Source organism: Gadus morhua, chromosome 7 (assembly GCF_902167405.1).
Source record: "Gadus morhua chromosome 7, gadMor3.0, whole genome shotgun sequence".
NCBI lineage: Eukaryota > Metazoa > Chordata > Actinopteri > Gadiformes > Gadidae > Gadus > Gadus morhua.
Genome location: NC_044054.1, coordinates 10,541,290 through 10,567,809, shown reverse-complemented (window position 1 = coordinate 10,567,809; position 26,520 = coordinate 10,541,290). Strand labels below are relative to the sequence as shown.

General features: G+C 44.3%; 2 protein-coding genes across 8 annotated transcripts in view; both read right to left on the bottom strand.

Moving 5' to 3' along the window:
- Positions 1–23,371, bottom strand: part of aff4 (AF4/FMR2 family, member 4) — a 33,806-nt gene extending 10,435 nt beyond the window's left edge. The window contains exons 1-13 of one of the 7 annotated variants that reach the window (XM_030360492.1): positions 23,017–23,371; positions 12,374–12,503; positions 7,467–8,309; positions 5,935–5,973; positions 5,693–5,779; positions 5,177–5,210; positions 4,866–4,932; positions 4,504–4,596; positions 4,020–4,173; positions 2,495–3,362; positions 1,919–2,070; positions 1,274–1,359; positions 14–242 (exon numbers count right to left, since the gene is read on the bottom strand). In XM_030360492.1, the coding sequence (XP_030216352.1) occupies positions 14–242; positions 1,274–1,359; positions 1,919–2,070; positions 2,495–3,362; positions 4,020–4,173; positions 4,504–4,596; positions 4,866–4,932; positions 5,177–5,210; positions 5,693–5,779; positions 5,935–5,973; positions 7,467–8,309; positions 12,374–12,499 (2,778 nt within the window). In that variant the 5' untranslated portion in view covers positions 12,500–12,503; positions 23,017–23,371. Of the gene's footprint in view, positions 1–13; positions 243–1,273; positions 1,360–1,918; positions 2,071–2,494; positions 3,363–4,019; positions 4,174–4,503; positions 4,597–4,865; positions 4,933–5,176; positions 5,211–5,692; positions 5,780–5,934; positions 5,974–7,466; positions 8,310–12,373; positions 12,504–15,933; positions 17,027–23,016 lie in introns of those variants that run through there. The other 6 variants (XM_030360491.1, XM_030360494.1, XM_030360490.1 and 3 more) reach the window with 6 other exon arrangements.
- A 381-nt stretch (positions 23,372–23,752) lies between these two features.
- On the bottom strand, positions 23,753–26,102 carry zcchc10 (zinc finger, CCHC domain containing 10). The gene is made up of 4 exons (XM_030360497.1): positions 25,976–26,102; positions 25,348–25,509; positions 24,736–24,777; positions 23,753–24,387 (listed from the first exon to the last, which is right to left on the bottom strand). The coding sequence occupies exons 1-4, from the start codon at positions 26,014–26,016 to the stop codon at positions 24,162–24,164; spliced, it is 471 nt and encodes a 156-aa protein (XP_030216357.1). The 5' UTR covers positions 26,017–26,102; the 3' UTR covers positions 23,753–24,161.
- Between the last annotated feature and the right edge of the window lie 418 nt (positions 26,103–26,520).

Here is a 26,520-nt window from a genome sequence, read left to right as displayed (position 1 = left end):
TCCTGACACACACCTTGCCGTCGCGCGCGCCTCGCCCCTTGTCCTCTCCCTTGCGGTGCTTGGAGGTGCCCTTGGGGCCGTGGCTGCCCTCCTTGCCGCTGCCGGCGCCGCTGGACAGCGAGGTGGACGACTGGCTCATGGTCCTCTTTCGGCTGTGGTGCTCCGCCTTGGGGGTCCGCTGAGGGCCCGAGATTGAGGGCGAGGGCACGGGCTCCTCCTTCTTCTCCACAGACCTCTTCGACCTAGGGGGGAGAGCAGCAACGGTAACGTGTTGTTAGAGTGCTAACAACAAGGGCCAAGTTGTGCTTGGTCTCCCGTTTGGTTACGGAGATATTCTACTGAAGGGAAATCGGCGTGCATAGCTCGATGAAGCTTTTAGGATTAGGGGATTTTTATAGTGGCCCGTCTGCACGGTGATGGTTTGAAACCATTAACACACTTTCATTTCCAGTTGACTTACTGCGGGCTGATTTTGTGATAACAAAATATGCGCCTATAGATCCATGCCTCTAGCAACATCATTGGTCGAAACAAATATGATCTGATAGAGTGAAACGACGTGTTGATTTTATAGTCTTCCTTTACATCTAGACGTGTCTCGACGTTTAACTGGCCCTAGATTTGATGGGACTCTGGGGCTGCACACCTGTACATTGAATAATCAGTGTGCACGGGTTAAACCAGCCATCACCAGGCGCCCCATGGAGCACCAGGCCATGCATCACTACCTACCAACTTTACAATAAACCAGATTCAACATCCCCACTCTGCGTCCTGTGCCTGGAGCAGCCCAATACAAGCCCCCTAGGTAGGTGGCATTGGTTATTCCACAATTCAGATGCTTATGTACACATCTATGGTGTTTCGTGGCTCACTAACATCAGTAGACTAAATTGATTACACACTGTAATAAATTTACCATTTTAACGACCTTTGTAGATCCCCTCATATCGCATACAGTCGAAGTGAAAAAATGTGGTAGCAGTTTTTTTTATATTTATCCGCCTAAATGGGCCATGTCATTGTTGGGGTACTCTCCTCTATATTTAGACCATTAGTGGGTCATTAGAGCACTCTCCGCAGAGAAGTTTACAAGGTCATTTTGGAGCAGCATTTGAAATGCTCTGCTTGCACGCATGCACGCACGCACACTCTATAATTTCGAGATGTGTCACAATATTGCACCACTTCCGACTGGTAAACCATGAGTCAGCGTTACGTGCAAGGGATCGACCAGCTACTCGTTGCAAAAAGACAGCTGAAGCAAACTCACTCTTTACAGCTGTTTTTATGGTGTGACTGAGACTTCTCTTCTTGCTTGGACCTCTTGATGTCAGGCTTTGTACCGTCGTCATCGTTCTAAGGCCACATGAAGGGGGGGATGAGAGAGAGAGAGCGAGAGCGAGAGCGACATTGTTAGGCAGAGGAATATGTGCCAAAAGGAAAGGAATAAAATGGCAACTGCTTTGTGTGATCCTTTCAGTTAAGATGTACTAGCTAATGTACAATGTTTTATTTTTTGGGGTGGGTTATTATCCCAGTTTGCTTTCATCTCAATTACGGTAAGCATATTGTTTTTGTTACTTTCATTTGCTACTCACCATTTACAAAATGGTGTCGAAACATTTGGCGTAGCTACTGCGGCAATATGCCGTCATTAAACATGAAAAACCACAACGATTCACTACTCCACCCCGGGGAAAGTCCCTTAAATCAACTTCCAAATCAAGGGTGTCAACACAACACTGGTTGGTCACTGAACGCTGAGACCTTTTCCCTTTACTCTGAATGAAAACACCAGGGCTTAGGGAAGCTTCCGTAACACACAGTGACTTCTAGCCAGCCGAGAGCTGGGGTCAACCCGGTGAGAGCCATGACGTACGGACCAACGGCCCAGACGCCCCGCCGTGGGTCATACCTTGTGTTTCCTCTTGCCCTTGCTGGAGTTCTTCCCCGAGCTCTGCTTGCTGAACTCCTTCCCGTCGCGGTCCAGCGAGTCGTCCCTCTCCACCTTGATCTCGGCCGGTTCCTTGTAGGGGAGCCCGGGTATCCTGGTTAGCAGGCTCAGGTCTGGGGGGGGGGGGGGGGGGGAGAGAGCACACCGCCAGGTCAGGTGGGGAGGAACCAGAGATACCAGAACCACTGTCATAGTGATGGATAGGAGTGGGCGATAATTCAATGCTATCGTTTACTGCTCTGAATGCTACTGCGACGCCATACAATGAGGAAATGGAGTACTTTTGAGACCCATTCTATCGTCCAAACTCAATATCACAGGAATATGATCTAAATAAAAGGAAAAGGGGGAGAAAGCCAAACTAGTTGCGACTTTAACCACCCATAAACCTTAATGTAATGACTCTGACTGTTTAAAATGGTGCTTTGTATTTCGTGAAAGGCAAAAAATAGCTTATCCTCCCGATGAAGAAAAGGCCAACAAAAGGTCAGACAAATCCAAAAGCCGCGGCGGCGGCGGCGGCGGCGGCTAGCGTACCTATCTTCACCAAGAGCGCCTGCTGGGGGGGCGGTCGCGCCAGGTAGTGCTCCTCAGGGTCGCTGAGCGGCGACAGCAGGCCCTTCTCCTCCAGCGGCGAGAACATGAGGACGGGCGTGCGGATGCTCTCCGAGTACTTTGGCGTCTGCGACGACGACGGGATGCTGTCGTTCTCCTCAGAGTCCGACGACGACGACTCCGTCTCCACAAACTCCCGGGACTTCTGGGACGTCTTGGTGGGCGCCTTGGCCTTGCGTTTGTCCGTGGCGGCGGCGGCGGCGGCTCCGGCTGCGGGGCCGGCCGCGGCAGCGGCGGCGGCGACGGTTGCCGAGGCGGGGGTGGTGGTGGTGGTGGTGCTGCTGCTGGTGGTGGTGGTGGTGGCGGCGCTGGCCGCCGCCGTGGGCCTGGGGGAGGACTTGGGCTCCTTCTTGATGCTGGGCTTCCGGGAGCCCTTGGTGGCGGCCTTGGGCCGGTGCGGCGGGATCTCCGGCGCCGGCTCGCTCTCCACCCTCAGCCCGCCTTTGGGCTCCTCCACCACCGGCGGCTTCTCCGACTTCTTGGGCTGCTTCTTCCCCACCGTGCGCCGCGGCGGCGGACCGCCCCCGTCGCTCTGGGCCGGGGACTTCTGCCGGCCGCGGGACGTCTCCGCCCCCTTCTGCTGCGGCCGCAGGTCCCGGCCGGGCATGGGCGCGCCGGGGTCCTTGGAGCCGCCCTGGCCGCCGTAGCTGCGGCCCGAGCTGGCGTCCCGGCCCTCCTTCTTGTACTTGGTGGGCCCGTTGGCGCCGTCCACCGGGGACGCCGGGGAGAACTGCTTGGCCTTCTTGAACCAGTTGTCCAGCTGCCACTTGTTGGCCATGTGTTGCGTGGGCTGGAGGGGGGAGGGGGGGGGGGGGGGGGGGGGGGAGGTACAGGTTAGGGGGGCTGGGGTCCACCACATCTACTGATGTTTGACCGCAGCTCAGGGAATGATATTCTCCGGAAGGGTACAAGAGAATGTCAGTAACCGGAGACACAGCCTCACCAAGTTTACACGAGAGCAGACCAAAAAATAAAACTGTCTACATTTTTCTTAAATAGTCCATAGGCATTTAGCATTACTAAATGCATCAATAAACACCCTGGCAGTCTCCTTAACCCCAGGCAGAGGGAGTTATTATACCACCAGGTGTGAGTGCGATTAGCCCAACAAGCCGTTTCGAAAATCTGCCCCATATGACATCACTAGTGGTCGTGGCCACCTAGATCTGCGCTGGATAGATCAGTCTACCGGCCTACCCAGTGGACTGAAGTCAACGTTGCTCATCTATACGTCCCCTTTAAGGATGGTTGACCGAGCCATGCCTTGGTTCACAAGGCCTAGGTGGACAGTGGGCCCTGGGTATGGGAGCCTGCACCCTGTGAGACTGGGCTCTCCGTCCCCTTAGCTGTGTGGTTCTATTCGGACGGTGGGCTCTGGGGGTCTGGGCTCTGCACCCCCCCCCCCCTAGGTGAGGTCCCCCTGTGTGGTAGTGAGCGGCGGGCGTACCTCGGGGGAGGCGGGCCGGGGGGGCTCGTTGGCCTCGCTGTCCGTGGAGCTGCTCTCGCTCTCGCTGTCCGAGCCCGAGCTGCTGTCGGACCCACTGCGGCTGCTGGAGTCGTCCCTGGAGGGGTCCGCTCCCTCGCTGTTGTTGCTGTTGTTGCTGTGGGGATGGGAGGAGGGGGGGAACCCCAAGGAGGTCACTCAACAGGTGGTCACACAGGATGAGCCATCGCTAGATCATACTTTATTATTCACAGATTTTCTCATTCGTAAAATTTCTATGGTTTAAATCCTCATGACAGGCATGTCTTTCTATAAATAGAAAATATGAATATTAAACAAATACAAAGTATACAAATGGATCAATCGCCGGCCTCACAGTTGAATCCGAGTAAAGTGTGTGTGAGGTATTTTTTTGGTATGCATATTCAACAGGTGGAGGAGGTTCTGGGAACGCTGTCTGTAGGTATCGATCAGAGCCTATTGCTACCTGTTAGACGTGTTCCTGGAAGTGTTTTTGGCAGAGTCCTGTTCCCCATCGCTGTCCTCACTGCTGCTGAGTTTCAAGTCATCCTCCAGCATACTAAACCAGGGTGAAACGGGTGTTTAAGCCAATTTAAAGAGGTTTACATTGCTGCGCACTAGTGTTTAGTTTGGATGGCCTTTCCTAACATAGGGGGGGCGTGGATGAAGTCAACGTTTCTACTGCTCAAGTGTGTTCTTCTACCAAGTCTTACCAAAAAAAAAGAATAAAAAGCATACTACACATGTTGTGCGAGTACATGCATGCATGGGGTTGTGCATCAGAAAGGAGGCGTAAACCCAACAGGGGCTTTGGGATGAGTCTCTTACTTGGGCTGGTCCTCACACACTTTGGCTTGGTGACTGCTGGAGCTCTTGGACGCATCTCTGCACCGCTCTGGAAGCACAGGAACAGAATGAGCACTAGGACCCTGATGCAGCACCCGTTCAGATTCAACCGCCCATGACAAGTTGACAACTTGTAGTAATAACTATTCCATTAATAACAGCCTATTTAAAATCGATTGCAGAGAGAATGCGTGCAGAGATTAAAATCAAATAGACCTATACAAAGGCGATAAGTAGAACACTAATTCATTGCACATAAATAAGACTGAACATTTGGTGTGGGAGATACTTACTGTGTCCCCCAGGGAAGCCAGTGTGCTGAGAGTCCTACAACAAGAGGAAAAACACATTACAAAAAAAAAGAAAGGTACCACACAACTGATACCAACATTTAATATCAGCCAATTAGAATCAAGTAGTTCAGCTACATCCTTGTAATGTTATTAGGGCTTCCAAGAAAACATTGTGTTCAGCCAATCCCTTCCTTCATGAGAAGCACTAGAGCTTGCATGCACAGTATAACCCTGGAAACCCGGTGATGTTGTCGGGTATTTGGTTACGTGACTGATTATAAATCAGATTTCAGAATCCAAACACCAAATCGCTCCAGCGTAGTTTCATTGGGGGAGAGGGCTAGACCTTTTCGGGACCCAATAACAAAGTCGTGCCCCTAAACTGACTTTATCATCGTTCTTTTTCGATACTTGTTTGGCAACAAGACAGGCCGTGAAGCCCTGCTGGATGAAAGCCCAAGAGAGGGGCTCGGAAGGGGGGGGAAGCGGGGCTGGGTGCTGTGGTGGGATGCTGACCTTCGTGGGGAATGGAAACTTGGACGGCTCAGTCTTGCAGGGAGTGTGGATGGCTGTGAGCGGCGGTGGCCACGACTGAGTCATTTCCTGCGACAAGTGTGTGGGGGGGGGGGGTAAAGAGTCAAATGAGGGGAAAAAAAATAAAGAACGCAATCGTATGGACCCCGTTGAACTCTCTGACACTCTAAAAACAGAGGATTCACGGTAGTGGACTTAAACATGTAGGAAAACATCGGGGTTACCTTTAAAATTTCATCCACGCAGTTGGCGTCCCCGGCGCCCTGTGGACATAAAGAACCATTACAGCATTGTCACACAGCACGGCGCGACAGGTGAACCTCCGTTATGAGAGGTGTGAGTCACTCCATCAGCCCCGGTGTACAAGCAGCTGTCCATAGGCGAGGCCACCGCTGAACGACCCACCGCCTCTGACAACAACTTTCACTATACGACCACAATGTACGCATGGGAGCAACTGCATTAGATTTGACAAGACAAGATGGGCTACTCTTAGCCTACTATAATACAGGCCATCATAATTGACCGTTTTCTACATCATTCATCTTTGAGAACAGTGTGCGATCTTGGCGGAGACGGCGGGTCATTTCTGTTTGAATACAGAACGTATTCACGTCTCCCTTCAATAAAGAACGTAAAAGCGATTGCCTGATTATTACTTTCAAATACGTGTGATTGATGTGTTTGAGGGCACAACAAACGCGGCACCAGTCGATGTTGTGGTACAGCGAAAAGCACCAGCGATAACCACTGGAGAGGGTCGTTTCCACCAGCCCCAGAGGGAGTCTGCGTAATTCCTCCCTGTTGTGATTCATGTCTTTTTGTACGCTAATGTCTTAAAGCACACAAAGTCAGCAATAACCGCTTGGCCATAAAGCCATCTTAAGTGGGGAGCAAACAGCAGACTCAGCGGTCCCAGTGAGCGTGGGCCTGGAGGTGTTAACGGCTGGATCCCGCCCAGGGAAAGCTGCTTTTTTGCCAGGTTGAACGTCATCGTTTCTGCCTTTCAGTTAACAGTAGACCTAAGATTACTTTCTTTACTTTCTCAACAAAAGTTTTTAGTTGTAGATCTCTTAATAGATCCAACAATAGTAATTATTATTTTGACTTTCCCATGGTTAATCACAACCTTGTTCTTTTCCCAACTCTCAAATCTTACCTACAGCAGCCCCTATAAACTGGTGTATTTGGTTATTATAATGCACATTATTTTATCAATGTCGCTGATACAGCAGCTTGATTCATTCTTGGAAGCATTTCAAGCGTTTCAGTTTTGAAAGCCTGAAGACCAGTAGGTTTCCATAGGGGGCGGGCATTGCTGTATCATGTACTGCACCATGTCTAAAGACACCGCTGGGAGTGCTCGTAACCTGGCCAAGACGAAGTAGGCCATCATGACACCATTATTGATTTTTGCTTTGGCTGCTTGCAGATAAACCTCTGAAAAAGCCCTGTAAATCTCTTTCATATTCTCTGTCAAAGCAGGGTCTTTTTATGCTCTTTACAATCAGTAACCAAAGTCCAATTTCCATTGGACAGCTAATCATGCCTAAATCTATGGTACCCATGTTCATAACATCTGAAATATCAAAAATTTACTTTGCGTTCAGTTCAATGTTTTAAGCTCAATCTACACTTGTCGCCTCTTTTCCCCCCCCATTCATGACATGTTTCAGTTCAGTGGTTTCACAGTGCTTGGAGGAGCATCAACTCATGCCCCAGCTACAACTCCCATGATGCTCCAGAGGGACCTCACCTCAACCGGCTGAGAGGGGATCTTGAGCTTGGAGAGCGCCGCCTTGCCGTTGGACTTCATCTCGCCCATGGTGCCGCTGTGAGACTGCCCGCTGTAGCTCTCCCCCTGTGAGCTCTTGGGCTCTGCCGTCTCCTGGCCGTCCATGGGCCGTACGTATGCCGTGGGCTTCTGCTGCATGGAGCCCGGCTTGGACATGAGGGACGGGGGGAAGGCCTGGCCCGAGTGCGGGCCGCTTGGGAAGGACGAGTGGACGCGCGAGGGCGAGTCCCAGTTGGCCTCTCTGTCTCTGGGGGACTTGCGGTAGCGCTGCTCCTTGCCGTGGTGCTGGTCGGACATGGAGGTCCGCGAGTGGCCCCCGCCTCCTCCTCCGCCGCCGCTGCTGCTGCTGCTGCCGGCCGTGGAGCTCAGGGAGCCCTTGGCCGGGCTGGACGTGTGGGACTTGGAGTGTTCCCCGCTGCTGTGCTTGCTGGACTTCTTCTCGCCGCCGTGTCTCTGGCTGCCGCCCCGCTGGCTACCGTGGCTGCCCTGGAGGCCGGAGCGCTTCTGGGACGAGGACGAGCCGGCTGCGGGCCCCACGGGGGTCCACTTGCTGCCCTGGCTGTTGTTGCTGCTGCTGCTGCTGCTGCTGTTGCTGTTGCTGCCGCCGCTGCCGTTGTTGTTGCCGCTGCTGCGCTGGTCGCTGCCGAACAGCGCCTGGCTGGATTTCTCCTCGGACGAAGTGGTAGTGCTGGAAGGTTTGCCGCCAAGCTTTGGCATAGTGTCTCCACCGATGGGTTCTTTCATCTCGTCGTAATTACCCAGCATGCTCTGAATACGGCTGGACAGTTTATCTTCCTTGCAGGACTGCAGAGAGAGAGCGAGATAGACAGGGGGACAGGGAGAGCAGGAAGAAACAAGAAGAAGAAGTGGTAGTAAAGGATGAAGGGTGAGAGAAAGGGAGTAGGATACACGAGATGAGGGGTCAAGAGGAGGAAGCAAAGACAATGGATAGAATGATGAGTGAAGGAACGAGAAGAAGGGGAGAACACAAACAAAAACGGGTCAGAGCCTGATCAGTGTTTACACCAGGTTAATGACCATCCTTTAGTAAATGTACAGACTTGATTGCATTTCCAAGGCCTATAATGCAGAAATATGGGCTTTGCAAAAGACTGAGCATCCATAACTATTACTAAACAAGGGTAAGATGAAAAGTCTATCCTTATAGCGGTGATAAAGCTTTACACTTGCAAAATATATGATCGACTAGACAATCGCTTAGTGCATCGTACATGGAGTACGATCCAAGCAAGCCAAAATATCAGTTAAAATCTGCCTATAGGTGGTGGCGGGAATGATATATGAGGAGAGATACACGATTTTTCAAAGTTCCACCAAAAATAAATAAGGTTAAATCAATCACACCGTCGGCTTGGGCTGTGCGGCTCGCCTGCTGCCCGTGGAAGGAGGCAAGAGCTCTGCTGAGAGGATCTGGGTTCACACAGAGGCCCGAGAGTGACCTTGGGTTTCAGATTCACTCAGAGGAAGCCTGGACTATTTGTTATCTGCTCTGCTGCAGGAAGCTACCTTGTAACACGCTCACTCCTCTACCGGTACGACCGGCTCTGTCCTTTTGGCATCTCTGGAGAAATAAGGGTGCAGTGCCAGGGTGGTTGTGTGTGGTAATGGAATCAGGTCACGGCGTGTTAGTAAGACAACCCTCCCTGGTGTATATTGAGTATAGGGATATAGTCTAATGGTTTTAGCGTAGTGTTTTGCAGTGTTGTTGGAGTGTTGCAGAAGTGGCTTTATAAAATACCTCTTGATAAGCAGATACTCCTTTAAAGTTGAGAGTAATTGCCTGCATTGCCAGAAATTAAGTAGATGTTACAATATCTATCAAAACACATATGCTGTTGGCTTATCATATCTTCAACATGTAGGTTACGGTGGTGGCCAAGGTACAACCCCAGAACAGTTACATAAGACCTAAGCAGAGATCCAGTCATTTTTGGGAAATATATCTAGATTGAATAATAAAAATAAATACACTTACTACACTACACACTGCTGATCTACATCAATCAAAGTGCAGCTGCAGCCGAGCGGGTGCACACATGGCCATGAAAGCAGAACACAGCATACTTGAATTTAGTGAAGCATGACAGAAGAAAGAAAATAAAATACTGACTGCTGCAGACTCATACCCCCATTAGAAGCAACCAATGATTTCTAGTTGTTTTTCAGCTGCAAAGTTAAAGAAAGGTTTGGTCTCTCGCAAAGCGACCAATGAAGCAAAGAGAAAAAAAGTAACTGGGGCACTTTCGAAGACGTGCCTCCCACTACGCACACGTGCACTCGAAGGCTGCTTTTCATACCTTTCACTTTGTTGTGGGACAAAACAAGCGGGCCTCATCACAACCCTCACCTCTGATCCCTTTACATTCCCAGCCTGTCAGGACGCATTCCCCGCACAGCCTCTGATGACTGGCTATGGCTAAGGAGAGGAGCCACTGAGCTCTGCACAAATCTGGTTAGTGGCAAGAATTAGAGCTGCGCCACGGACACAAATCCGCTTTACAATTACAGGGACCAGGGCAGGAAGACTCGGGCTAGCAGGCCCGCATGTCACTAGTAATGCCAGGGAGGAGGGCCTTGCAACACAGTAGACCGAGGGAGGAACCACACTCAAGATGTTGATAGTCACCCATTGAAAACAAGACTCACTGCAAGACGTGTGCCTGGTCAACAATGAACTGCTTGGATAGGAAAATGATAAACAAATGATAATTTGCTGCTGCAAATGATCAACCCAGAACCTCTGGAGAGCCCTTCTACTTCATGATGCATGTACTTCATTCATTAGTATCAAATAGATAACCCACTCGTCCCTTCATTCCAGTTACTGCCATGCACTTTGACGAATAAATAAGCTACCTTTCGCTCCGATGAAGTGCAGTGGGGTTTCAAAGATATTTGGCCCGGTGCAACCTAACCACCAACACTCTGGAATTATTGTTAGCTTTACACTTAAAAGAAAAAAAAATACATTACTTTTTTACTGAGCACAAACGAAAAGCCCAATACACAGTCGGTGAAGTGGTGAAGTGCAGTCTATAGTCAACGTAAATAAAAAGAATATGGCTGGGCAAGTTACGCTATCTTATTACACAGCTCTTCTCAATGCTGTGGAACGCTCCATTCACTTGCATGGGCCTTCACAACTTCCGGCGGTGAATAATTTTTTGATAATTCACCGTTGCAAGGCATATAATGACCGCTGTCAAGGAAAGTGGATTTATTGCCGTCTTTCGTTCATTCCGCAAGTAGTCCGGTAACTTATCAACCCCAGCGTACTCGGTTGCTTAGGAACGTCAACGTCTCTACAAATGCAGGTAACAAATAAATTGTAAAAAGACACACCGTGTGAACTTATTTTTGCGTTTGGCAAGTAGCCACGTAATAAGCGGGATAATGTATAGAACGTCGCCGTTCATTATCGGAAAAAAAAGCCCCTTCAGGGTGAAGCAAGACACCTCAGCTTCGCGCCGGTGTGGGGTTCGCCATGTCGGGGCTTATTTTCCCGATAATGACCGGCATTCAATACATTATCCCTTACTTAATTTAAAGTAATTAATACAAATTGAGGCATTAACGCCCGTTCTTTCTTCTTTGATTTTGCCCACAGAATGTAAACATTCATATCAGAAATCATTTTTGTTTCTTGTTCCACTTACTTGCATTCAATTACACTTGCAGTATGTGACCTACTGATGACAATTGCATTAAGAGACAGCCGGTTTACAATTCCCAAATCGGTGGTGTTCCGTTCATATTCAACCCACATCGAGTGAGTCAATAAAACTCCCTCAAGATCACATGGTCTAGTTGCTGCTTATCAAGTACATTAGGTATGAATGATTATGTGTCATTCTATTTGATAATCTCATTTAACCATATTTGGAGTGGATTTAAAACATAAATTAAAAAGTGTGGTTAGTCGCCAGTTAACTCACCAATACTTTGCGATTAAAACTTTTAATCTGTGCCCAGCCCTAATAAATACATCAAAAAACATGTACCATCAACTGCTCGAGAGTCGATCATTTGTGTTCCATGTACGAGACATACAAGCAGGAAAAATCTTCTTGTAAATGGCACAATGGTAAGAGGCAATGGCTTGGAATCGCAGTAAAGTGCAAAAAAAAAAAAAACAGTAGTATCGTAGTACAGTAACATCTATTGATTTTCTCATGTAATTTGCTACTTTCTTTAATTTGATAGTCTTTCACACTTGGTGGAGCAGTTGATTACTGTTTTATCTTCTCTGTTGTATTATCAATCCCTGGCAGAGCGAGAGGGAGGGCGGTGTCCACCCTGTTCCCTATAGAGGCCGGGCCACAGAGACATTCAGAGGGGGGCGGGGGGGATGCAGTGGGGGGACTCACACCATGAACCCCGCTTTGTTGTGGACGGCTCGGACAGCGCTTTAACAACAATACAGACGGCACGAGCAGCCGTAAGGTCTGAGCCGGGAGAGGGGCTGACTCATGGTGGAGGGAGAGGGTGTGAGGGGCAAATTGGGGTGTGGTGCAAATTACTAAGAAACACGGGCCTCCTGAAAATAGCACCAGCACTTACCTCCTGCTGTAGCAGATTAGTACAAAAAAAACCACTAATATTGTCCTACAGCAGTAAAACCAATCCTCCAAAAATACCATGTTTAACAGGTGACCTAACTGCATCCTGGTCTGTTTTTTGGCCTATATTCAGTAACACTGGATGTTCTATCCTGGTACCTAAAACTTAGGGGATCAATTGTACAGATGAAGAGGGCTAGAGAATAGCGAAAAGGAAAGTAGGACAAAATGACACAAAAAAAAAAAAGACAAAAAATTAAAAGAAAGAAATCAACAGAGCAAACTTACAACTTTATAGGGTTCAGGAAAGAGAGGGGAATTGGCTGGGAAGGCCTCTCCTCCGCCTTGCTGGATCTCTTGATTGCGCCTTTCTCTTTCTTTCATTCGGAGCACATTCCGGTCCTCACGGTTCATGTTGCTATCGAGAGAATCACAGACACAGGTCAGCACGTAGACACGAGCCAACTCACCAACAGAGATTACACCACATTAACATCGGCCCTGACGGCCAGAATAACAATGACACAGAGGTCAGGCTAAAATTACCAAGAGAAAGAGACAGAAAGAGAGGGGGGGTGAGAGAGAGACACAACAACGACAGCTTCAGTTGCTAGCTGTTGGGAACAGCGTGCTGGGTTCGAGACGAGGCCGCTTTCACCTGCGACACATCCCGAACGCGGGGCTGTACGCTACTGCGTGCGCGTGACCCCAAGGGTAGCACTGGAGCTATGTCCCATCACGGGATGTATACCATCTGAACGGACAAGAGGCGGGACCAATAGAAGTCCCGTAGTGGGCCTGGTCCATTTAAAGTGTGGCCCTTGTGACGTAATGTAGGCAGCAGTGGAGGCTGGGGTGCGTGTCCGTGGCTGGGTGAGGAACTGAACCCGCGCCCGCTACACACTCCTGCTGACCTCAACATACTAGTGTCTAGGACCACTTAAGACACCCACAATGGTGTTAAAAGCATCTAGTCAAAACATTTGAACTGGCGAGGATGTAAAACACGATGGTGGCAGAAGCCTGCGACTAGGAATGACTTCCTCAACAACTAAAAGGGCGGCAGTAGCTCAGGAGGTAGAGCGGGTTGGCTGGTAACCTCAAGGTTGTTGGTTCGATCCCCGGCTCCTCCTAGCTGAGTGTCGAGGTGTCCTTGAGCAAGGCACCTAACCCTGACTGTTAGCTCCCGACGAGCTGGCTGTCGCCTTGCATGGTTGACTCCGCCGTCGGTGCGTGAATGTGTGCGTGAATGGTGAATGTGAGGCAATATTGTAAAGCGCTTTGAGTGGCCAATGGTTAGAAAAGTGCTATATAAATGCAGTCCATTTACATTTACATTTAATTATACATCCCTTCTCTGAGGAACGTGCAGCCAAGCAGATCATTTCAATGAAAGAACTGCACCATGTGCATGGTGCTTTTTACCCAGTTTTACACATGACTGGATAAACAGGTTGTACATCAACAGGCATAGCAATGGAGCAAATCAATTAACTGGGACCAGTATGACTAACGGGCAGTTCTCAAAATATGATAACACTAGTACTACTCACTGCGACTAGACCTCCGCCTTTCCTCGATATGACGCACTAATCTACGCAATAATAAAAAACTGAAGATGTCAAGTTGGCAATGGGACCAACAATGCAACACCAGGCCAGGAAATGGGCATTTCCCCCTAAACCACATTCATCATTACCCGTCAAGTCTCAAAGGACCAACAATTCCCATCTGAGTCAATACTCTTAAGGGCAAAGTGATAGTAGAGTCTATAGCTGGGTTCCATTATAACCAACCTCAGGATATGACTGTGGCCTTAAATGTTGAGAGCCAACATGGAACGTCCATTAACACAGTTTTACAGCAGGAGGTGTAAAAGCCATTCTCACACTAAAAGGGAAAGATTTTGGCCAAGCTGTTTCAAGAGTAAATGATAAATTAGGGTTCATGTTGTCGTGTTTGCCAGCCTAAGTCCAGCATGACCACTAAACACAGGGGGACCATGCCTGGAGCAGACAGGCAATCGCCACAATCAGCCCCATTTGTTTAATCTAAAAACCGATGCAAAAGTGAAGGAAGAATGTCGTTAATAGTTTTTGTTGAGTCAAAAGAGGCCAAATAGTGTTGGTGGTTAAGGGAATGAGGTGCCACGCTCTCCATGTTGAAACAATCGAATGTCCTCCCTGGGGTTCCCTTTCATCGCTAAACCCCCATTTATTTAGCACACATGAAGCCATTGGAGGGGCGACCGCAGATAAGTTAATAAAACAAGTATTGGTTTCAACAGCTAAGACAACAGCATTTGACTATCTCCACAAAAGCTCACATAATTGTTTTTTTTAGGCAAACGTAAAACGCACGTATACACAAAACCCACACAGGCACACTATCAATTTGGATATAGATATATAAGAAACAAAACCCTCTTATGGTCTCGTAGCCAAGAACCGGTTTGGAAATGACAAATTCAGCTCGAGCAGAAACAAGAAGAGTCCTGCTATTGACAGTGGGCCATTATGAGTAATGCAACAGGTGTCTCGGCTAGACTGGCAAATTGCAAATGCACCGGGTACTTTTTCAGGCATTTCAACCACAATGAGGAATGTAACTTTGAGGACCAGAATGTACCAAGGCTGGTCCATAATCATTTTTTACAATTCCTTGCACTAAAGTAATCTGCCTTCAGACAACAACAACTCGACAAATCTTATACTCAAAACATACTGCTATCGAAATAAACGCATCTTGATTAATGCAAAACCTGTGAGGACAAAAGGCTTTTTCAAACCAAATATTACATTGTTGCAAACCAAGTTTCACAACAAAATAAACGTGTAGTATTAAGCCAACAAGTCTGGACAAAAATTGTGATCTAAATATTGTTTGCAATTGAGTCGTGTTAATGTCTCTCGTTCAGAGTAGGACATTAAAACAATCCTTCAATACCGGCCTAGTCCACATCCTTCAAATTAAAGATTTACCAGTTTCAATTTGTAGAAACATTACACAATTGGGAAAGTTTGATAGCAATTTGCTAACCAATGCAATAGGTTTGATTCAATAAAACACCCGATACAGTTTGTAACATTTGGAATTCAAAAAAAGTGCAATTATTTGCACAGCAACTGCAATTTGATAGCGCAATTGCGTAGCCAGGCTTAAGAGCCAGGCTGTGCCCCTCACAGCTACAGCAAACAACATGGCTGGGCTGAAACATGGCTGGAATAAGTGTCCACCGGGACTGAGACCCTACACAACTCTTTGCACCTGTGTGATAACTGCATTATGAGATAACATCAGCCTGATGCTAAAGAGACCATGCTCACCTCAGGTAGCTTATAATAGAATACCAGAATGTCTTTCTCTGATTCGAAGGAAGAGCATTGAGTATTGTTCACAAGCCCACAGATAACATTGATAGAAAAAAAATTGTAATTGCATTTCCACTATTTAATTTTTTAGAGGTTTGCCAACAACTTAAAAATAAAATCAATGTACACATACACCTTTCATTTGGCCAACCAAGTTTGTACCACAATGATATAAGGCTTTGTGAAAGTGTGTTGCTCTGGGTCTCAGGTTAAGTTTTTCACTATTCGACCAAAATTATGCAGTTTAAAATCAGATAGCCTTAAGATCACAGACCCAACGCACAGCACAGAACTGCCATTACTAATGATTGATTTGATGGGCAAGACTGACAGCCAAAAATCTAAAACAGGGCCTCAACTGCACAAACTAAAGTTTAGTCTTTACAAAAGACAACGACGCCACCTTAAAAACTGACCACCAACACTGAACATTGAACATGTAGCCAAGTGACCAACTGCTAGATTTACATATCTTACCCTGCCTGAGAGGCCATGGCCCCAACCACTGAAACATTGGAAGAAGGGGGGGGGGGGGGCTCAGATAGTCTCCCAGGGATTCAGAAGTATTCCCCTCATAACCTCAGTCAGCTCGGATTCTCAAACGTCCTGTCCCGGAAGCAATGTGGACTTTATGTTTTAACCCCAGGGCTTTTAAAAGTCTAACTGTAGTTTCTTTACTTGGTACGACGGTACAGTGCATTTCCTTAGAGTAGAGACAAATCTGACTAAGGGAGGGGAGGGGACTGATGGTTCTCGGGAGATACCATGTCAGAGAAAGGCAGGGGGGGGACCACACGTAGACCGGGACAATGGTTTTAAGCCCGGCGGAGTCAGAGCTCTCTCTCTCCCTCTCCCTCTGTGTGTCTGTGCCTGTGTGTCCGTGTACTTTTTTGTTGCAGTGTTGTTGGTGCTCATCCTCTTGAATGATAAAAGCAACCTGATCGTATTGTCTGCTGTTAGGGGAAAAGCTCAAAGATTTGTTACGGTTTCGTTCCCTCCATATAGTTGCCAAATGCAAATTTTCAAAGTTGGACTACAAATCCAGTGAAGTCCAAAGTAAATTATTTCAATGCATAAGAGTGGCCATACACAGAATGTCTGGTAAGGCGTAGGCTAATTCATGTGGGACAACTAAAACGGTTAAAAAATGCTAACAGTCCCAAGTGGATAAAAGGATCCCCACCTCCCTTCATAAATGGTAGAATCCAACTCAAGCCATATAAGGAGATGTTATTTTATACCACAGAGCCAGACCCCTTGTGATGTCACTGCCCTCATGACAGCCCAGCCAACCAGAGGCGGACTTACCATCAACAACCTCCCTCCCCCACTATGTCCCAAGCACAGCGTAAAGCAGCAGCCGAATCTTAAAGGCACAGTACAACAGTACCAGGGCAGGTTAATGCCAGGAGGCATTTTCATTAGCTGCATGACGACACATAGTGGAAATGTAGTATTGTTGTAAGGTTGCTGTTGTCTAAACCACACCTAACTGAGGCTTCAGATTTTAATAATAGGCTTAAAGACTGGATCTTTACACCGTCGGCATGGATTTGAATGAAATATATTTCTTTGAGCAGAGATGCACCATAGGCTAGTGTTGTCACGATACTGATTCTAACCTCGATACTATACCTATATATACCTATATATATATATATATACCTATATATATATATACACACACACATATACACATATATACACACATATATACACATATATATATATATATATACACACATATACATACATATATATATATATATATACACACATATACACACATATACATACATATATATATATATATATATATATATATATATATATATATATATATATATATATATATATATATATATATATATATATATATATATATATATAAAATATCGATATTCAAATACCATTTTGGATAACAGGGAAAAATTCAGTATTTTTTCAGAAAATAATATACCCAAAGTAAAAAGAGTATATCTCCACAACTGCAGGGGCTATAATATATGTCATCTTGTGGTCAAAAGAAAGATTGTTGTGCAAGGGAAATATCCAATGCAGATACTACTTGGTTAGATTGAATAAATCTAGAACACAGCATAAGTGGAAGATTACATTTCCACATAAAATAACAATTCGTTGGTCATTATCAGTTGGTAGCCCTGTAGTACTGAGACAAAGAGGTAGATACCTTGAGAACCCGTTGTAAAATGTTGATAATTTACCCCTCTATTGAAAGTTCAGGGCAAATATAATTGAATGACACCAAGCCAAACACTCGCAAATACACCATATGGTCACCAGATGGCGCTGAAGAAGATGTGTTCTGATTGAAGGCAATTTACCTATTTCCTAAGAAAAGTTCTTGGTCATTGATTATAAACACCATGTTTGTTTCAAAATTGGGCCCAGACACTGGATCAAAAATAAGTTAAAAATAACACTTTTGACAACCATTTTTGATTGTAAATAGAAAAAGGGGAAGTTTGTTCTTTATGGCTATGGATATTTGCGAGTCACAGAATGATATGGTTTAGACTGCTGGAATCAATGGAGGCTCAGCTTTCTTATAATGTATAGTTTGCGCAGGTCAAATTTCGTGAAAAAGGTCGCTATTGCTCTGCATGTGCATAGTAATGAAACACAAAACCTTTTTTTTGCATAAGAGTATACACATTTCCTTGGTAATTAGCCTCAAAGCCAAAGTAATTGTGAACAGCACTCCTGCCGTTTTCTTTCTCTACCAAGAAAGGTTGCGGAGGTCCTGCATTTGACAGGTTGAGTATAGGCTCACTTTAAGCCAACACAGAGCATTGAGACTAGTGCTGAATTCCTCTCATAAATTCCACCTACATTTGAGCCAATATTCTATGTTCCTTGGAAACATGAATTTTCACGAGCAAGAAGGTTGTTTCACTCATGCGGAGACCCATTAAAAACGTTCAATGTACCGGTTAATTGTTGACCTATGTCGAGCTGTAAATCAGCCATGATTTTAGTTCAACTCATTTCTTTTCATTGTGTCGACGTGTTCAGAGTTTGGCGGTTGGCCAGCGTTTGACATCCATTTTATCCTGAACGAGTTATTCCGTAGCTACAAGATCTTAGTTTTGCCCAACACTGCAAGCCTACGAACGGCTATGGCTAGGTAACTTTCCCAAATACTGCTCAAGTTTGGATTCTGTGTTCCCATCGTGATATCAGACCTAGAGACTGAGGCGTGCAGAAAGACCTCAAAGTGAGGATATTGGCTGTGTATTAGTCAGTGGGATAATTCAGAGTACAGAACTGCATAAAGCCTAAAATACTGTCAAAAATACGAACGCATCTCTTTCTACTAAACTTTTTTCTAACATTTTATGAATACATTTTATAAAGTTTTAAAACATGATATATGTAGTCCAAAATAAAGTCTTTGCCATGACATTTTTGTGCAGACTGAAATAGGTTTTTCTAGCGATGTATATCTGCCAAGGAGACAGTCAGGCAGCAGCACTAGCATCAAATAGCCATCGTTGGGTCAATACTTCTACAAAAGAGGCTAGACAATATTATACATGCTACAATTACTTTAATCATCATCAGCTCAGTTTTAGATTTTAATTATTATTAGATTAGATTCTTTATTACTATAATACATCTAAAAAAATAATTTCAGATATGGATTTACCTAACAGCCAATCGCACAGCAAAAATAAACCCTACAAACTTTTGAGAATGTTGCCTCCCTGCCAAAGGAGTTTTATGTGATAGTCACTCAGATCTTTTAGTGTTAAACACATTTTATGTAGCATAATATCTGGTTTTACAATGTTTACATTTTGCACTTACGTAAGCACTACGTAGTTCATATTCTATGTATTAAAGTTCAGTTCATGTGCCACGGCCTTTGTTCATCCACTTCTTTACTTTTTATGGATTGGTTGTGTCTCTACAAGACACGTATTATGACGAAATCCTCATGAACAAATGACGGCTGATAAAGACCATGGGTCTGGTGGGTTGGAAGCACTTTTTCACTAAATAGAAAAGGCAATAACGTACACTGGACAAACCGAGAAGCCCCCTGCTCACAAAACACAGCGCATGGAGCTCTCCTCTTCCTCAAGAGGGGAAAGGTCCTCCTGACTATTGCATCTACCAGATGTTGGCCTCCAGTGTGTGAGTGCAACCATCGGTTTATCGATCAGCTTGTTAAGAGTAACAGAGGGCTCCTAGAAAGGGTATAGCAGGTTGTATTATTATGCATCCACATGCTCTTCCTTCAGTTAAAAAGAATAGAGAATGTCAAAACAGTCAAAAAACCTTACTAAAACCTTTGATTACACAACGGTTTAGTTGTGTGTGACTGGGGAACTTTAGGATCGTTTGGCTAGAGAATACTATTTGTGCTGCACAAGCTGAAATTTCACAGCCTTTAAAGATGGTGAAAACATGATCGAGATTGGCATGTTTTGAGAAAAATGCATCTAAAACACGGAATTTGGATTAACCAAAAGATATTTTGTGACACCCTTGAATCCAATAAAGGGTACTAGAAGTTATTTTTCAGCTAAAACAGTGATATCATTGATGTACTGGTCTGGCAGGCAGGCTACATGCTACCAGCCCCGAATCATTTATGTAAACCTGCCGAGTAGGGTCATCCCATAAGGGGGACTAGTGGGAAGGGATGCCAATCAAAGCCCAATACTGTGTTGATACCGATCAACACAGTCCAACAATTTATTCTAGGAGGGGTACATAAAGCCTTTGATTTGACAGACCTGCTGAAATTATTAGATGGTTCGCATTAAAAATGTATTAGTGAGTGATCTGAAACTGACGGACAAGGAAAGTTGCTAACTGGGGCATCGCTGACCATTTGACATTCGTTCAAGGAATACCCAACTGTTTGAATACAATTATGGCAGGTCTCTTAACTCATTGCAAACGTGCATTTAAATGTCGATTAAAGCTACAACATCTTAGCCCTGCCAATACAGCATTTGCTTCAACTAAATAAATAAAAACGTAAATACCTGTTCCTAAAGGGTTTGTGGCATTTTTCTCACGGTGTGTCCAAAGCATATAACAAAGTCTTGTGTGCCAAAACTGCTGTATTTGACCATTATGCAACTAGAGATTTGACTTCTAATAATGTTGAACATAAACAACTAAAACAGACATTTTAAAGTTGTAAACTATAATGAAACATGTCAGCTGAGCATGTAAATGTATACATAGCATTATTAAAAGAAGAAAAAAAAAACAATTCCTAATTCATTTCGTCTAATAAGATAATTTCTTTAGAAAGAATACGTGACTAAGATTAGGAAATTTGTTTAATCTTGTCTGCAAGCTAATCAATATTAGCTAGAAGCAAGTACAGGCATCCAATGGAAAGCCAAGTCTGACGCGATGCCTGGCTTCAAACGCTCAAGCTCCCTCAATTCCGTTTGCCATTGGTTTCATGGTAAGAGCCAGCCATTGGTCCGTCCAGCTGCCCGTTCCAGCCCTTCAACTTGTGTTTAGACAAAGCCGCCCAATCAGCACTCAAACGCCCCCCTGATTAGCCTGCCCAAGGCTCTCTTGTACAATGAAAGGGAGACTGGAAATTGATGCCAATAGAAGCCGGATCCCTGAGACAATATTTAGGCATTAAAAAATGACACATTTAAGAATAATTAAGAGACAAACCCAGAACCCAAATAGGGGCCAATGGCGTTATATTTTACACTTAGTAACACAAAAACTGGGTATCTAAGTGGAACAAGCAATTTGCAATTACTTTTTTAATCATTAGTCACAACAAGAAGAAGCATACAATTTAAAATAACTGATCATTTTAGGATACGTTTATAATGCTAATCTTGGGTGACACCCCCATCCTGGCATCAGCTAGTTCAAACCAACAGATCAGGATCTTGTATCAAAATGTAAATCTAGGCCTCCAGTGAGCTTATAACCCCAGATCACAGTTTACCTATGGTTATGGAGGAATTAAAGGCAAGAGCCAGAGACGTGAGGTCAGGGAGGGCAAAGTGAGTACCATATTTTTATGCGGCGTGGGCAACTGCACGGAGAGCTCTGATTTCCGATTAGATTCCAGCTAATTAAACTGTCTCGATGGGGCAAGCTCTCAAACAACCAGGGCAAGCTCTCAAACAACCAGCTAAACAGTAGCAGTAACTTGATAGCTATGTTATAAAATGCTCCAAGCGTTGCTTGGGGGTCTGTAATGAAGTGATGAAAATTCCAGAAGGAATAAAAAAAAACAATAAGAACTACACAAAAAAAATAATCTACAAAATGGACACTCTCTCTCTCTCTGTGTCCGTGTCTGTGTGTGTGTGTGCGTGTGTTAAAGTGAGTCCTTAAAATGATTTATATGGCATCTTACTATTACCATACCATCCCTTTTGAACATATCTGGAAATCATCAGCATATGTGGTAAGAAAACCAGGACAGTATTTTGGACATAGGAAATGGTTTGATTGGAAACAGAAAGAGGTAAACAGGAAGTGAACAGGACATCACAGTGGCTACATTCTACAGAGACTTTTATAGAATAAAAAATAAAACTACCTATTATGACTTAATTGACTTCTCATTAGTAGGTTTACGTTTATCGCGGGGGCCTATGTAATAACAATTGTCATGAAACATTTCATGGCCATAATGAGCAATCCAACCCATATTCATGTCACAAACAACTTTGCTGCCATGCCCAATTTAACTTGCCATGCGTGTCATTAATATATATTGCTACGTTAGTGACAATATGTCTTTAATTAAAATAAAATACCCCCCCTTGCTTCCTTCAGAAGGGTATGTAAAATGGCTTCCTAGAAAAGCATATCAGCTGTTTTCCCCGTGGTGGACAATCACATCTCTGCCCTGAAAATGTAGTTTTCAGGGGGTAGACGATGGGCGATTTCATACCAAGCATCACGACACTGAAACAAGTCATCTACATGATTACACGACGCACATGGAGGGCTAGACTTATTCAGGTTTTTTATCCAGAGATAACAGAAAACCTATGAAATGGACATAGTCTGTAACGATGTCATTTAGGATTAAACCCATGCTAGGATCCAATTTGATCCAATAACACGTAACATGTGATTCCGTGAAAATGTAATCCTATAAACGAGAATGATATTTGAGGTCCATGTAAATAGTTGTGTCCTAGTTAGTCAACATCCCACAGACTGAACAAAACAAGACTGGGTAGAAGAAGTCTCACAAGGAGAAACACCTCAACACCGACATAATTTGTTTCAACAAAGCCAGGATCCACATCAGTGCAATGATACGATTGCATGTCGATGTGGTTGTAATGTTTGTTTATACATTTAAACTACAACCAGTGTGTAGTGTGCTAGCGTTGCTTCTCATGCTAGCCTCGCTTTAGCTGATTGGTAGCATAGCCCCCTGTGATGTGGCTAGGCTAACTGCTACCTCACAAATGTGCAACATTACAGTACAAAGCAGATTGTATTCAACACAGAGTGTCTCTTTGTGGTGGCGATAAACCGTGCTCTACACAATCCAACACAGTACAACCCCCTTACCTCTTATCTTCTCTTAGGCCCAAACCATCCTAGCTGTGGGGAAGCTATTTTCTCTTTGTCTTTTTCTCCACGTCCAGTGACACACAAATTAAGAGGTAACGACTAAAAGATAAAAACAGCTAAAACATTCAAACGAAACGGGACGTTTCAACGCCGCCGTCTCTTTCGAATGCAGGTCTAAAATCAAGCGACGGGCCGACTATCCTCATTTTGTCCCTGGTTTTATGGTTCATCAGCAGTGATAGGTGAGACTGCTAGCTGTTAGCCAGCAGGTAGGAACACTACAGCCTGGCTCCTCCGGGCGGCGGACGGCGCGTCAGCAGCTGAGAGCGCGTCTCTACGGCGTCTCTTCTGCGTCTCTATTGCGTCTCTACCACGTCACGTGGACGGAGCCCCTTATTAAAACGACCCGGGGCTCTAGCCCCTCACTGAATTTAAATTGCATTTTATTACATTTTAGGATAACGTCTTTATAGTGCCGACATTTATTGTGTTGTTAACGCACTGCTTTGATATAAACGGGGGGAAAAATGTCCACTTATTTTTTACTAAAGATTTATAGCTAATGGAATCCACCTGGCAATTTGGCTTAACCGCTGAACAGTTGAGTTAATAGTATATCAAAAGCAGTTGGAAATTTGGTCCAACATAAATAAGCTCCAACAAAATATAGATAATTGAAAGTGTTAATTTGGTACCAATATGCTTACAATTAATAAAAAACGGCAACATTACATCGAATGCTAACATGCCCTTTATTGAAAAATATCTTCGAAAAAAGATCTTCAAAGCCAACTGGGTATGCAAATGCAATGTTTAAATGTCTTCTGTAGAGTGGATGTAGGACTAAAAAAATAATGTGTACAATAATAAACATTCTGAAAATAGTCACGCTTTAAAATTGACATCGGAGGATGTTACAGAGAGGTGACAGTTCTACTAAATAAGCCAAATATGAAAAAAGAAAAGAAAAAAACGGTATTTGTCCAGCTCAAAAAAGTAATAAATGCAAATTCCCCACCCTGAAAATATTCAGGGGACTGGAAAACATACAATCATACAACAGTATCTGCTCATCCATCAACAAGATCAAATAAAACAGAATGAATAAAAACGTCTTAAAAAAATGTTAACATGTTTCTCTTCTATTTCTTCTTTTTCTTCTTCTTGGGTGGCCCTTGGTCAGAGTGACTGCTACTTCCCGAGTCTGAGCTGTCTGAAGAAGAGGACGATGAGGAGGACGAAGAGCTGTCGCTGTCACTGCTGCTGCTATCGCTCTCGTCTGAGGAGGAGCTTTCAGAATCACTGCTGTCAGACGACTCGTCTTCGGAGCTGTTCGAGTCACTGCTGCTGTCGCTGGAGTCACTGGACCTGGGAACATGTGCAAGAACAAATGGGAATTTAAATCTTTAGTAACATGTGCAAGGAATGAAAATCCTAAATCTTGTTTGCAACTTCCCTGCCTGGTTAGGTCTTTCTACATCAAAATGGAAGTTAATAAAGTTAACACAGAGTGTCATTACATGTTTGTATATATGCATGCATGAATGAATGACTGAATGCATATTTATTTCTGTTTGGAGGCTATTCCAGAAACGGGAGCCTTTGAGCCACAGTGCAGATGCCATTTGCAGTTACCGGGTTGAGTCTACTTGTTTGTTTTGTCACAAATATACATGGCACAGTTGGGGGGAAAAAATTCACACATTTGTCACCTACTTCTTTTTTGCCTTCTTTTCCAATGGACCCTCTTTTCCTGGTCTGAAAATGAAAAATACATGTAAACAGAAGTTAATTTTGACTTCAGATTATAACGCTAACTGGCAACGTCACACTAGCAAGATTTCACCATCCAAACTGACTGTAGAAAAGACTGAATCACTTGATACCGTCTGCCGTAAACAAGCCCAAACTACAGGATTGTATTTGGATCAGTCCTATATAAAATAGCCCTCGAATTGGGACAGCTTCGATTGGCGCCAGGCCTGATTGGGAGGCTAAAGATTAGAAACGTAATCCCTGCAAACTACGAGACAGCATGTTTGGACTGTCCAGAATGACCAGCCATATTTTTAGCAGATAAGGGCAGACTTTGAAAGATCTTCAGTCACCAGGGATATATCTGGGTTAAAAGGTAATCTTTGAATGTTTTCCCCTAAGTTCACTGCAACTGCATTCTCAACACAGTTGGTGTTAAAACAAAACTGCTTGGACACTACTAAATTACTGTTCAGAATTGTAAAGTAGTCTTCTATGATTTTGAAAACATTACACATTACACATCATACAACATGTCAAACTTTTTACTTGCAGGTTCCAGAGATGCCTTACCCAGGGGGCATGTTTTGCTTATTTTCATTTTCTTTCAGCTTCTTCTTCATCTCCACTGTTCTTGAAGGTCTGTGAAGGTACTTGCGTTTTCCAGTGCATTCATAAGTCCAGTGACCAAATTCCAAACACTTCTGGCACCGCACATTTTGTTTGTTGGCCTCCCTGCGTTGTACATTGGATTAATTTTTTTTTTTTTAAATAAATGCATGCGTCAATGTATCAGTTTGCCTTAACAATTGCACAAACAGCACTAGGGGGAGGGATGTTCGACAAGAGAGGTTAAAATCAATGCGTTAATGGTTTTACCGCTACAGCATAGATACTGCAGATAAGCCAATTTTAAATATTATGTTTTGGGTGAGGGAATTATTTAAAAACTTAAGTAAAACACAAATCACAATAGATTAAAACATAGATTAAAATCGATATAAATTAAGGAAGAATCCCACCAGAATCACCCTAACAATAATCACACCGTCGAAAAGTCGACTGCCCGCTTGTGTTACCCGACGACGCTGTAAAAGCTATCAATTTGATACACAGTGGCCTACTAAAGCCAATCAAATCATATAACGAACAATTTGACTTTAAACTACTTTTTTACACAATAATAATACATTTTACTTACAGTTGTCTTCGGGCAATAATTCTATGCATGGGAGTCGCCATTTTCAACTTTTCTTCTTCATTGACCAAAGCTCCTTACTACTTCCGGCACACTGTCTATATCCTCTCTGGCGCCTCCTATGGATGATTCCTCAACACCCACATAGCAGCAAAGGTACACGATAAAGTAAATAAAGATAATTAAAACAATTAAAATATGTAAAAAAATAAGTAGCATCGTAGATCACAATAATAAATAATATTAATAAAATAAAATATAGTAAGCAATAATAATATAGACTAAAACTATGGTAATAATTAATGAGTAATATTTAGCAATAATGTGTAGTAAAGTGTCAATTTTAGTGTAAACCATTGGAACTTTGTGATTTACGTACATTTAAAATTTAACATGAAATATTTAAAGGCATATTTAAATTAAGAAGTTCAAGGGGATGATTGAAGTTGCATTAAATAAGGATTGGTCCTGTTTTAATTAGCTATCTTAATTGTCCCATTGTATTATATATATATGTATTGAAATGTTGTTCTGGTTGTTCATTTGTG